Here is a 14,203-nt window from a genome sequence, read left to right on the forward strand (position 1 = left end):
TGTGTGGATATTTACCATCAGAACCCGTGGCGAAGGCACATTAATGCTTTCAAATTAAAAGCTCTGGGCGTTCGCCCGCCTGTGACAGACAGCAAGCACTAGGGCTGGAGAGAAATGGCAACCCAGAAGGAGAATTTGTTTTCACACAGTGTAGTCACACTCCTATTTTCATTCTAGTTTGGTAGCCAGTGCCACCGAAATTTATTTTCATTAATTTCCAATAAATTATAGCTTAAGCTTTTATCTTTCCTCCAGGAAAAAACAAGTCAATCAAATCTGCCTCGACTCAGCCCTAAAAAGCTGGTTTCCTTATTAATAATCGTTAGTCCCGGGGCCTTCTAGGGCGAGTGACTTGTTTGTCATATTGTCATCATTTTGCAGCTACAGAATCTCCTCGACTTCAGGAACGTACGAAAGAAAATGTAAGTCTTGCCCTGTGTGTAATATAACCAGGCAGGCTACATACAAAATAATAATCACTATCTTCCCAGGTGTTTACATGTTATGATTTTATAATATGAAAATTTGATTATAGAACACTAAAGACAAAGTCTGGCCCTAATAATAGGGGTCATCACTGTGTCGGTCTCGGCCCAAATCCGCGTTACTTCTGACAGTAGTAATAATGCATGTGCAGCAATAATAATAGATACTGTTGTCTTCATCAAGCACGGCTCTTGTAATGGGATCCAACTGGGGAGGAGGGAGGTGGAGCGCGGGGACAGGGCCTAGGAAGAGGCAAAGACAAGAACCAGCGGTGGTCCAGGTGAGGCAGGGGGCTCTGGGCAGAGCAGGGGAGGCCAGCTGAGTCCCGCCTGCTGTGCCCTCAGGGGCTACAGGCCACAGGGCGGGTCTCCACCAGGGGCCATGCCTTTCCACTAACCACCACTATGGTCTCCCTTAAATTCTTTGTAATGAAAACCAGCATTAAAAGCTGCCCTCACAGCCAGAGCCTCCCCAGAATTATAGTATCACCACATTTGGAGAGCTGCTAGGCCAATAAAAGTTAATTTGTCAACACTGCCTAAAGAAAGCCACCAAGTTCATTATTAATAGGGTGTTTCGCAGTAAAACTCCTTCACCAGGATTGCTTCTGGGATAAAGAAAGGAGGAGGGGGCTGTTTTAGGCGCAGGCTGGACCACTTATTTTAATAGCTCGGTGTGGGAAGCAGAAAATGACTGACCTTTCCCACTTGTTTGAGGGAATTTAAGATGGGATCACGGTAATACTTTTAGACAGATGAGCTTAGCTTAGCTAGCCGGTCCAGCTGGGAACATCACAAAACTGACCATCCTCTGTTCCTGCTCAGAAGAGAAGCACAAGGTGTGGTAGCAGTTAACCCAGCAGGATGCTCACACTGATTCTTCATTCATCCATCTATTCATCTATTCATCCAGCCATCCATCCATCCTTTCCTTCCTTCAGTGCTCATTCATTATTCAAAAAATATTTCCCACTACACATCAGGCCCCAATGTGAGCACGGAACATTCATCAGGGAAGTGACAAAAATCTCCGCCCGCAGGGTGCTGACATTCTAGCGGGGACACAGAGTAAAAGCACAGTAATAACATTAATGGCACGTTCCATGGTGATAAGTGTTGAGAAGTAAGCAGAAGGGAAGGAGATCATTAACTTTCTCTGAGTCGTGAACGCGATGGCATTTGTGACACACATCATGGGTGCTGCTCTGCAGGAAGCTGGCAACTGGGAATGCTGGGATTGGGAAGATGGATGAAGACGGGTTCATGGCCACCAAGACACGCTCAGTCCCAGGAGAGAAAGACACCTCATCACTTCATCAGGAGCCATGGGGGAAGGGCCTGTAAGAGAGCCACCAGCAGGGAGCTGGGTGTTTGCCAGAGGCCGTGCCGAGCTGCCAGTGAGGGAGCAGGACGCTGGTCTGAACGCGCATCGAATGAGTCCCATGGAAAACGTGCTGTTTTCCAAGTCACACAATTCCACTCCCTTAACGTACAAGCAATTCCTTCTTCTTGGAAACGTGTGTCCTCTAGACTGTAGGTGTCCTGAGGACCAAGTCTGTGTTTCATTCATCCAACCGCTGCTCCCCAGCACAGAGCCGTGCACACGCCAGCACTGAAAGCCAGGTGGGGATTCGAGATCATGCAGAGCCCAGTCTGTTAGAACACCGAGTGTCCTATGAGAACACTCAGCAGGAACCGTAGGATTACTGAAAACTGACCTGATGTGTTTATGAGATCGCACGGGATGTGCATGTCAAGCTCGTTAGTCAAGGGTCAACATCTCGCTTCCCGGCTCTGGGAAAATGGCGCATGTACGATTTTGGGAACTTTACCCTCTGGTGGAAAAAATTAAGTAAGGGGAAGACCAACGGGAAGCATGACCCACCTCTACCTGTGAGTGCATGTTCTCTAAAATACCACTGCTAAGGAACTGGACCTCAGACACTCGCCAATAAGACAGAATTATACATGGTGCTGAGGTTCCTGCTAGCCCTCAAATTTTGTCCCGCTGTATTGAGACTCAGAGAGTGCTGTGAAAACCTAAGTGTCATGTTCACAGAGGGATATTCCTTCTAACACAGGTCCCCAAAAATAGGTTTCCCTGAATGGAGTCCCGTACGACAACCATTTTACACAAGAGATGTTTGGAACAAATGCTTTCCAGTTCAGGGGGATCGCAAGTGTGTGTGGAAATGAAGAAGTGTTCGATGTATTTCAATTTCAATGAGAGCCCTTTCCTCCAAAAAAGAAGTCCTAGATCAGCGGTTCTCAACCTGTGGGTTGCGACCCCTTTGGGGGTCAAACAACCCTTTCACAGGGGTCGCCTAAGACCATTGGAAAACAAAAAGATTTACATTACGATTCATAACAGTAGCAAAATTACAGTTATAGAGTAGCAACGAAAATAATTTTATGGTTGGGGGTCACCACAACATGAGAAACTGTATTAAGGGGTTGCAGCATTACGAAGGTTGAGAACTGCTGTCCTAGATGAATGGCAGAAACCAGTAGTTAATGCGATTGGCCTTACTGCCTGACCTAACATCTCCAGGCAAGAGAGAAAGAAAAGAGAGAAACCTGGGCCTGTACTAAACGACTGCTGATTATAATTCTCTAAACAAACAATTCAGGGATTATAATAATGCTACTCGAATGCAGACACTATCATATTCAAGGTGCTGAACAGAAAACATGGATGCGAGTCTTTTTCAAGTTTTATGTCAAGTAAGAGCCGTTAAATTCCACTGGAGCAGAGGTCAGACCAACACTCAGATCTATTGAGACAGCATTACCTTCCCAATGGTTTTTATTTTCCATTTGCTCTTCCATTCATCATCCCATGCATCCGTAAACCTTTACTGCCACCTCTGCTGTGACTGGCACACCAGACATGGGCTGTGCCAACAAAGAAAACTACGAAGCATGCCATGACATACCAAAGGACAGGTGTTCTGGCAGAGATGAGTTACTGACCAAACGGCACCCACCTCAGCGCCAGGAAATGGTGCTATTCCCGTAAAATACTGAGAAGGCTTCAAAATCATCAACCTGCTAAGATTTTCCCTAAGGCTGGCAAAACAAGTGCCACAGAGAGTTGGGGGTCACCGTTACTTTGTGTTACCTCAAAACACAGCCTCAGTTAAAACAAATTACTTAGTCTGCTTGGGGATCCCAGGCCACTAGTGGGCACAGAATTGCTCAGCTAACATAGCAAACCAGCCACTGGCTAAAAGACGCTCCCACCAGCTATTGGGAAACAGAGAACTGGCCGTACTATGGCTGGAGAAAGCCGGCACCGACCACCCTTATAGACCAAGCAGTGATCTTGGAGTTTCGTAGGAAAATCGGCCTCCTAGTCTTTGAACAAATTTCACTTGGATGGTCCCCAAATCCTGTCATTTAACAGCTCAAGTGCACAAAACAGATAAATAGTTGTGTTTGCATGATATATGGGCAAAGTCTAAATTCACTTTAGCTGCTGGACAGCTGATATATGAAACAGCTACACTTGGAGGGCATAAGCGGGTCAATTCCTAGTGAGAACTCAGACTTAGAAACAAGCCAGACCTATGGCCGGGGGGAGCCTTACCACATTGGAGGGGGTCCCTGAAAACAGCTGACTGAGACTGTTTCTGAAACTTAATTTCTCCCAACAATTGGAGTGGCATCGCTTCAGGCCTCTAATTAATGTCACTTTGAGACTAGTAAGTGAAAAATCCCTTTAAGATGCTGACATAAATGATGGCTCAGGTATCGAAGGGACAGCTGGCGCACAAACCTGGGCTAGATTGCAGAAGAGAAAAAACAACAAAAACAGTTTCTGGCGCCCAGTGAGAACTCCGAAAGAACAAGAGAGATCAAAATTGAGAGAATAAATTAAACAAGTGCATAAGATTATCAGTGAGAGCAGAAAGCATGCTGTTTTCTTTTTTTGCATCAACCACTGTCTCTAGCTGTGGGCATAACACATACCTCTGAGTTAATTCAAAGCGACAATCCCCATGCCCTGTGTAACTAGTGTTTTGAAGACCATAATGAAAGGAGCACGTCGTGATTTCAGCATTATCCCAAGTGTCATTTGCTTATGTGCTAGAAACTCGGAGCTTGCCGAGAATCACCGTGCCATGTAAAAGGCCAGCAAATTAGCATTGGGATCCCATGGCCTGTGTGCCCTGCCCCGTGCGACCAGGGCAGGCTCGAGGTGGGCTGTATGCTCACACTGGTGATGGTGGTTGAGAGGATAGTGCTTTTCTGAAATCTAAAATCAAGCCCCCCCGGGAATGTGAGGAGGGGATTTTCAGTTGGGAATTCAACAACTTAGGGAGAAAATAGTGTTGTGGGACTGTGGCAGCAGGAACAGCTCATTAAGTCAATCCAATAACCCAATACTAGTAATTGCTACTGAATACGATAGTACTGTCCACCTGCCAATCATTCTTGTCTGAGATGCTTATAACCTTGTCAGACTCTGCTTCTGATAACAAGCACAAGAAGATATAGATAGATGATTGATAGATAGATAAGAGAGATAGATGTGTGTGTGTGTGTGTGTGTGTGTATATATATATATATATATATGTATGTTTTTCTTTCCTGACCTTTTCAAACAATGAATTTTTTTTTGGACTCAGAGTCCTTGTTAGTCCTGCCTCTCAGGCCCCTTCTTCAAGGTCTCAGATGCACTGAGCGAGCAGGTTGGACATGTATGGCCAGGAAAAAGGCTTTCTGCGACCTTTCTATGGCATTTCTCAGCATCTTCCCTACCCCCTAGGGCCCTGCTATCTTAGATCTCCCTGTGGTGCAGTCATGAAAAGGCAGGCGCTGTCTGTCACTCCTGTCCCCTGCTCTGCAGTCCCTCCGTTGCAAGGCACAGCCGAGGTCTTGCTCAGGTTGAAGGTGGCAGTTGTCCACCTCCCTTTATCACCCCTATGGCTATGTAATAATACCTGCTACACGAGCCCTGCCGTGCGCCTTCCCTTCCCTATTGTGGTTTTGGTGGTGTTTTTTTAATTTCTGCTCCTGATAGCCTCTTTTGCTGTCAATCTACAGGAGGAATAACTGAAGACTTGCATATCCAACATTGTCCCCAGTGTTGTGGTGTGTATATATATATATATATATATATATATATATATATATATATGCAAACGTGTGTTTTTCTGTTGAGGAATTTTTGATAATGACAGCTGAAAAGTTGGAGCAGGTTATGGCAGAAGCCTAAGGTAGCTAAGGACGCTGGTGGCCTGCATGCAAAGTTAAACTTGAGAAACCCAGGCCACTAGAGAAAGGAGGCCAGACACTTCCTTCCAGTGGGGGAGCCCTGGTTAGAGTCCCACTCTGTCTTCCATAAACGTCACTCACTTTGCTTTCTTTGAAGAGCGAGGTCTTGTGAAGAAATCTGGCTCACTGCAAAGCAGAAGTAGACGTGACTCTACAATTGGACTCCAGCAAAACTACATTGTAAAATTAGCTTGTCCAAAACCTTCTTTAACAAATCGGAAATAACAACTCCTCCATGTGCTTTCACAAAGCCCATGCTCTTTATTTACATCTCTATTAATTTCATAACTCATGTCTAGTCTCCTTGGAGACTGATGAGTGTCCAAAAGGCATCAAGTGAGGAGAGCTTCAGGATCTCAGAATTGGTCCTTGGGTTGGAACTGTGATCTGGAAGGATGGGGGACAAGAAAGTCAAGGAAACAAAAAAGAGAAAAAGCACTGAAAAGGCAGCATCTTAGACTCGCGGCAATGTCCTTGGTTCTGAATGTTATTTTTTCACGTTACAGACATGGTTGAAACCAGAAAATAACTGGCAAACGGCAACTAACTGCAACAGGACAATAAATAGCGAGTGCTACAAAGATCAATGCATTAAAAATCCATATTTACAGTGAGCATGCTTATCACTGGGATCTTAGGGGGTTCCTAATGGGAAAAAAGTGAGGACCAGAGCTTTTCACAATTTATACTTTTCATTTGCTTTTTGCACTCGGTTGGAAATTTTTTATTAGATTTGTCTGTTACTGATCTTCAGTATGAAAACACAAAGACCGTATTATTTGGCCAAATTAATATTAACCAAGCACCCAGGGCTTACCAGGCATTGTGACAGCCACAGGATTATAAACCTATAGAAGGTAATAAAAGTTCCTCAAAACAGAAGGGAAAAGAGATTTGCCAGTGCAGCAAGTAACTTGCAAGACAAAAAAATTATGTTTTGATAAAGATGTTTTTTTGCTACAGCTTTTACATCAGTAACCCAAGCTCTGTCCTTTCCAATCTTGTAATCACTGAGATCTCTATCCCTACTGTCACTGGAAAAATATCTGCTCCAGAGTTCAAAGTTTTTGCTCGTCTTCATGAAAACGGTAATCTAGAAAGGTAATCATTCCAAGTACTGGTTTTATGATTTGTTTTCAAGGGAGAAGGAAAAAAACAGAGAAATTCCGTAACAGCACTGCGTGTTCCCTATGGTGTAGGAAGAACTTATCTGTTTCATCTATATTTGGAGAACACATCCATTCAGATGCTGCAACACAATTATTAATGTGACCATAAAATTATCAGCAAAGCCAAACCCTCCAGCTTCGAAGCTCCAAGGACAATTAGATGGATTATCAAAGCAAAAAGCACAATGCATTACATAGTTTCAGCCCACTTTTTAAAACACCCTCATGCCTAATAAAATTTTAGCAAGAATACCTTGATTGACGTTAGCTGCTAAAGCAGCCCGTGACCAAGAGGGGCCACATGACATGAGGGCAACACTTTCAAATTTAACCCCAGATGCATGTCTCATTAACCTCCATGTCTATAAACTACCTCATGGACTCCAAACACGTGAATCCTTTAAACAAAACAAAGGTCCTACACAAAGTCTGAGAAACAGAGTGAAGGGATTTCTCCAAGAGAAGTTCATGGCAATGAGGTCCTAGAAATACTCAGACCTGGTAGAAATATGACCCACCACCAATGTTGCTTTTAAATTAGCTAATGAAAGAGTGACCACAGATACATCTCCATATGAAGTAGATGAAATGACTCATTTGCTTCTCACCAACAAACATCAGCCAAACCCTACTGTATCTCAGGGCTGAGTAAGGTCAGCTGGTCTGTAAATAAAAGAAGTGAGGGGAAGGAAATTGAAAGTGGTACTAGAGCTGGAGAGGGTTGAGAGTAAAAGTCAAGAGGAAGTGTTTTCCATTCATTCTTTCAACCATCTAAAAGGAAACGTCTACACTGGCTTCCCATTAAACAGGAACAATGTCCAGAGAGCTTCCTACTGTACAAGACCGCCACTCCATCCACTCACATTTACTGCGCCTTTTCGAGCCACACCGGCCTTTTTGTCTGTCCTGCAAATATGGCAACGCTATCCCCACTGCAGGGTATTTACAAGGACGGTCCTTCTTGCAGCACTTATCCAAAAGAGTCACTTGCTTTTTTATTATCATCCAGGTCTATTTCAAATGACGTGTCTTCAGTGTGCTAGCCAGAGGCACTCCTTTACACTTCCCTAACACACAGCAGTATCAAAAATGACCTGTCCATCCATCCATCCATCCATCCGTCCATCCATCCATCCATCCATCCATCCATCCATCCATCCATCCATCCATGTGTTTACATGAAGCTTGTCTGCCTCTCTCTCTCTACAGTAAGGTTTATGAGGGCAAGGACTCTATTTTGTTCAAAAATGTCTCCTCAGTAGCCAGAATAATGCCTGACCCCAACTAGGCAATAACTGTTTGATTACCGACTATAATAGGGGGGAAAAATGTGTGCTTTTTGCAAGGTGATAAGAATAGAGTCATTTCAGAAAGGGCTTTAAAAACAATTTCTAACTGAAGAACCCCAAGGTCCTGGACGAGGGTCCTCTCGTGCCTTTCAGGGGCCTGAAGCCTTTGTCTGTCATTGCTGGATTCACTGGCTGCCCCAAGCTGGTAATTACGTGTAGTACAGAACACCAGTCCCGAGGTCCAAGTAGGGCAGGGCGGAGCACCAGAAGCCTGGAGTCCGAGAATAATGAGATGCCAGACCTGAAGTGTTCCTGTGCCCTCTCCTCTGTATCACGAGAATGACATGATTCATCTGAGGACTCAAGGCTCCAGTGCAATTGAGACCCTTGGGAACCCCACAACACCGGGAGGACCTGAATCAGTGTGCCCAGAAGGAAGGAGTGTTGATGTCAATAGCCTTGATGGAGATTTGTCCCAAGGTCTAGGGTAGGAAGGTTCTCAGTGTCCCCAGGTAAGGGTGACGAAATGCCCTCTCCCTAATTTTCCCATTTGCTCTTAAAAGCCTAAGCTTTGGAGTGTGACTAGCACACAGACGAATACATATCCATTCCCCACCCCCCACCCGACTGGTGGTGAGTACTAGCTCGTGCAATACGATAGTGGCACGATCCCTCCTGTGCAACCCAACCCAAGAGTGTGACAACACATTCCGCGTAGGATATGTCATCGCTAGGACATGGGCTCGAGTGTTGTACAAACTGACCTTGGTCTGAAATAAGCTTAGGACCAAGCTGGATGGAGAAAGGCATTTGGGGAGGTTGAGAGTGAGTGCATGCTCCGGGCTTGTCCTGAAGAGGGCGAGGCTGGGGAAGAAACGTCTGCATCTGGTTAAGAAAAACGGAAGGGTGTGACACACAGGCTCTTCCCTGCTCCTCTCCTGACAAAGCCGAGGGGAGAGGCAGAGGCCAAACGTGGGTCCCAAAGGTGCCCCATCTGAGAAGTGATGGTGGGCCAAGGTCAACACAAATGCAACCACACTCGTATGATTCCAATTCTAGCTGAACTAGAATGGGTCACAGGCAATGACAGGTAAAACTTTGGGGCAGAATGTGGTCACTTGATTAATAAATAAAATACACAAAACTCAAAGGTCAAGTCCCAGTTTACAAAAGCTCAGAGACAACATGGCATTGAGTGGAAAATCCTTTGTCAAATGTTTATGTAACACAAAATATAATGAGGAAAACAAAAGTTGTTTTCAATTCAAAACCCATGATGCATACAAGAGAAGTCTGCATAGTGAGAGTGACAAAATACTGATGATCCGTGTTGACAGAAAACCCTTTTGTTCACACTGTTAATATGTTGAGTGATTCTACAAATGTAAATGTGCCCCCAAGGTGTGTGTAAGCCAAGTCGGATGGAAGCGTTTCTTCTGCCACGAATTTAACAGATTCTGGTTATCATGTTTGTCCCTGGGTACAAAGTAATATTCAGAAGAAAACATACCTACATGTTAGAAAGATCGGAGAGGAAAGGGAAGCCAAAGTGGGTAGAAGAAACTCTGTGGAAGCACCCCAATACTAGTTTCTTCGGGTGACTGTGATGAGAAATATTCAAGTTCTGGTCAAGAAAATCCTGATCATCAAACCTTTAAGTTTATAGAACCTTCCACAATATACTCCAAAAAAGACCCCATGGTTTTGGTGAGAGGAGAGTTGGCATCCTCCGTCCCCAAGCCCTGGCCGCCCAGGGCGGCAGAACTCCTCAGAGAACAGAGCCAGAGGAAGCAGATCAGGAGGCGTGCCAGCGGCAGCGTAATAACTCAACCACAGGGGTCAGGCGTTCTCCTGTGGAGAGCCAGAGTAAATATTCTGGGACTTGCAGATCAGGAGGCAAAATTGAGGCTATCGTGTAGGTATTTATTAAAAATGTTCACGACTTTTTATCAAAATTTAAAACTTTACACACTGATGCTGGAATTTGAATTTCATTACTTTTCATATCTTCCAAATATTATCATGATTTCTATTTTTTCAACCATTTAGAAATGTAAAATCCAGTCTTAGCTTGCTGCACAAAATCAGGACACGGGTGGGATTTGGCTTGAGGGCAGTAGTTTGCAGACCGCCTACTCTATAGACCACCCCCCTACCCCCACACAAGAGGATGTGGGGCTAAAACGAGCTATCAAGCCGGCATATCTGGGGGTGGTTTTCCCTCGAAGTTTCTTGAAAACACCATACATATAAAGCTGCACTGAAACATCCCCAATTCCCTCTGCTTATAACGAAATCAGATTATTTACTTCATCCAATAGCTTATGTTCACATTCTGAATTTAATTTCAATATCATCTCAGCCAGCGGTAGCTGTTGCATTGGTTGTGTAAATGCAGAGACCGGAGCCAAACGGGAAACACACATTAATCAATTTCCATGACCGTGACGAGCACGGGCATTGGGAAAGCAACTGATGTGAGGTGTCTGCTCTAGAAACGCCAGCGACCACCAGCCGCCACGTGTAATGCTCTCCTGTTCTTATCTTGTAGGCTTTCATATCGGACTGGGCAAGACACAGCTAATTGTGACACATGCAGGAACAGTGCATGTATTATCTATAGGTATGTTCACATTCTCCTCTTCCCACTGTTTCATTATGAGTGACAAATGATGTTTACCCACCAATGAAGACTCGCCGGGGGGCCATGCTGGGATGACTGTATCAGACAGAATGTAGAGGGCGTTATTTGGCCACAGTTCGAAGCTCCTAAATACTCGACCCCAGGCGTACGATCACGGGAGAGGCAGAGCATGAACTCATTGATCTGGCGAGTGTATCTTAGTGGTTTCAAAAATTGGTGTGAGTTTGATGGCATGCTCCCTGAGAACCGACAGCCCTGAGTACTATACTATACAGTGTGTGCCAGAAAAGCTGTGAAGTACAAGCCTGGTGGATGGTATAGATCAAAGGCGAGGGGACCCCTGTGGATGTGCTCCGAATACCACGGAAGAAGCCAGGCTGCTCACGCCAAGGTGCCGTTCACTCCCTGGAGTCTCACAAGGACTGTGGGTCCCCTGGGGCACACTCCCCTGTCTAGAGCCCCTACAGCTGGGCTTCGTGGGTTTTAAGTTAAAGTTAATTTAGATGCCTCACATCAATAGTATCACAGCAGAAGCTTTCACCAGGCAAAGCCAGGTTAGTTTTTTGGCAATAATTTAGGATTTTGAGACACAGTCACTACCTTCAGAGGCCACTGTCTTTGTTTGTTTGTTTGTTTGTTTGTTTGTTTGTTTGTTTGTTTGTTTTTGTTTGTTCTGGAAATATAATTTTCCCAAACAAAATATGAGAGCAATAAGGGATGTCATAATTTAGTTCATTTTTAAAAATTAAGGCTAAAGAACAATTTTAGTTGATTTGCCAAATTATCAAAAACAATTCTAACTACATGGTTATATACCTAAAATTGTGTAAAGGAACCCACCCCTCTCCCCAAATATATCTTCTAAAAAGAGCTTCAAAGTTACTATCTTCTCAGTAAGAAAGTCGACATGGGGGAGGGTACAGATGTCTTAAATAGAGCAAAAAGCTTGAATCCACACAGTATTGGACCCATCACACATCTCTAATCAAGAAAGAACATCCAAGGTAGGACCCCAGTTTCTTTAAAAGCAGAGTTGGGTTACCTGGTGACCTTGTCTGGAAGCAGGTAGAAAAAAAAAACCCCACAGGGCAGATGTGAGCACCAGATGTCACACTAGCACATTCCTTACTGCAGAAGCTCCCAGCAGAGGCTGGCTTTGCGTCATGGAGGACATCTGGCAAGGTCTGGAGGGAGGCGTTTCAGCTGTCACAACTGGGGAGGTGCCATTGGCATCTAGTGGGTCGGGGCTAGGAACACTGCTAACATCCTAGAACCCACTGAGTCACGTGGTCCAAAATGAATAGAGCCACGGCTGAGAAAGCCTGCCTTGCTGGACTCATCTCCAGGCTAAGGTCTAATAAGAGTCACAGGAAAAGCTAAGGGCTCCTGGCAGCCCCGGCCCCGCACACCAGGCCCGCGGATGGTTCTCTCCTGCTAACAAAGAGGCGGCGACAAGCCAGCACCCAGACAAAGGTTGTGTGTCAAGAACTCCTCCCAAATGCCCGTTGTCCTCAGATATAGCAACTTACCAGAGAGCTCTGGTTAGTGGGGCTTTTTTCACTATAATTTGGTTTGTGGAAGCAAATTTTGAATCGCCAGTGAAGGGCTGTAACTCTGACATAAAGCCACCTTCACTAACATCAGGCCACTGGGGAAGGATGGGAAGATCACAGAGCGCCGGCCACGCATCCTCCCGGTGCAGCCTTTGGAGCCCTGGGGCTAAAGTTCACCCAGCCTTCCAAAGCAGCCGAGCAGAAGCGAGCAAAGGTTTCCAGGAAGGGTTCAGAGCGAGCCTGAGGAGCATAAACCCATTTAACATGTTGTGGGTGATTGAGAAAAAAACTCATTAGGACACTCTCCAATGTAACTGAGGTAATTTAAATAAATTTGGCTTTAGATCCAGAAGTAACTCACATTAGAAGTGATATTAAAAGTGATTTAACAAGCCTGAGGAAGACCGGAACTGGTCTTTTTCAGGAATTACCTCGAGCGGTTACTACTCAGAATTGGCTCCACCCGCCTTCTGCGTGAATCCCATACGCCAGCCACTGGCCCGCTTTTCTAAAGCACTGAGTGTCCCGCAGCACAGGGACGTGCCAGAACTTAGCAGAGATACACCAGGTGGAGGGATCGAGCCACTGTGGTGGCGTCGATCGTCACGGTACGTTATCTTTAGGAACTGAGCAGAGACGAGGCGCTCTGCAGCCACGAGACCCGACCATCAGGCCTCGAAAGGAGCCAGGCGTCCTAGCAGAGGCGGTGCTAGACCAAAAGTGGCATTTTGCGACTCCCTTTTACAAAAGTCTTGTAAAATCTCTCCCGCCAGAGTGATAGTAACAACAGCAACAGCTCCCCAGCCCCCACACTCCCGTGGAACCAGAAGTGACCTAACAGGGACGTTTCAGCTGGACCCTCCCCACCTGGCAAAGTCAGTCATCCTACTACCAACTTAGACAACGAGCTCGAAATTATTATACTACCAGTCAGACATATACAGCTCCTCAAACTCCGTTTCCCAAGTTTCCTATCACTGTATGTTGGAAATCATTAAACATTAAGTTACTAACTCAGCAATGTTGTATGTCAATACAAAAAGTATTACTCTTCAATTGGTTACTGACATTGGCAGGAGTTGTCTGAGCTCTATAGAAGGTGAGTGAAAGCTCGCTTCTGGGCAACTAACTGAAAAACCAGCCACAGGGAAATCAGACACTGAAACGTGCTAGTTTAGTTTGACTCATCTAAACAGAGATCTCACCATGTCCCGGATTTCAAGTTACGCCAGTCTTCTGAGGTGAGGCCCAGATGTGTTGTGTAAATGTGGGGGCGTCCCCTGGAGTTCCGAGTTAACGTCCATGAACCACCCATTTTCCTTTTACCTGGAACGGGGACTTACCTGCTCACTTGCCCCTGTGGTCTTCACACTCAGTCATTTGTCACCTCTACTCTTCCCCAGGCGTCTAAGCAGAGACGCCTCTCGCGCCTCAGTTACATTGAGTTGGCTTATGTCGCATTCAAATAAGTCCCGTCACTTCAACGATGAATACAAATGGCATAAAGAGACCCAAACACCATATCCTGTTAGTGAGCATGCAGCTGGCGAGTAAGAAGGGAGGCACGTGGGTCAGAGGAGAGGACCCTGTTCACCAGAGCCTTGGGTGGCCCTCAGTCCTGTCACGGGGCCGGGGGCCGGTGCTTAACCTAGCACCACTGTCAAGGAGACCGTTATAATCCTGTGCAAAGACCAGGCTGATGTTAAGGGGATCAAGAGAAATGCACATCTACACGAGTGTCCTCAGGGCTGGCAACTGTTAATAGGCAACTTCCCTTAGGGTT

At 45.5% G+C, this 14,203-nt stretch overlaps 2 protein-coding genes across 3 annotated transcripts in view; one reads left to right on the top strand and one right to left on the bottom strand.

Moving 5' to 3' along the window:
• Positions 1-14,203, bottom strand: part of DOCK1 (dedicator of cytokinesis 1) — a 461,498-nt gene that overhangs the window by 251,361 nt on the left and 195,934 nt on the right. The gene's annotated exons all lie outside the window — the stretch shown is intronic.
• The window catches only part of INSYN2A (inhibitory synaptic factor 2A), a 57,954-nt gene that overhangs the window by 29,266 nt on the left and 14,485 nt on the right, over positions 1-14,203 (top strand). The window contains exon 3 of one of the 2 annotated variants that reach the window (XM_019654210.1): positions 10,775-10,846. The exons of the other annotated variant lie outside the window; for it this stretch is intronic. Within the exon in view, the coding sequence (XP_019509755.1) occupies positions 10,775-10,846 (72 nt within the window). The remainder of the gene's footprint in view (positions 1-10,774; positions 10,847-14,203) is intronic. 2 annotated transcript variants of the gene reach the window in all.

This window comes from Hipposideros armiger, unplaced genomic scaffold (genome assembly GCF_001890085.2).
Source record: "Hipposideros armiger isolate ML-2016 unplaced genomic scaffold, ASM189008v1 scaffold_216, whole genome shotgun sequence".
In the NCBI taxonomy this organism is placed as follows: domain Eukaryota; kingdom Metazoa; phylum Chordata; class Mammalia; order Chiroptera; family Hipposideridae; genus Hipposideros; species Hipposideros armiger.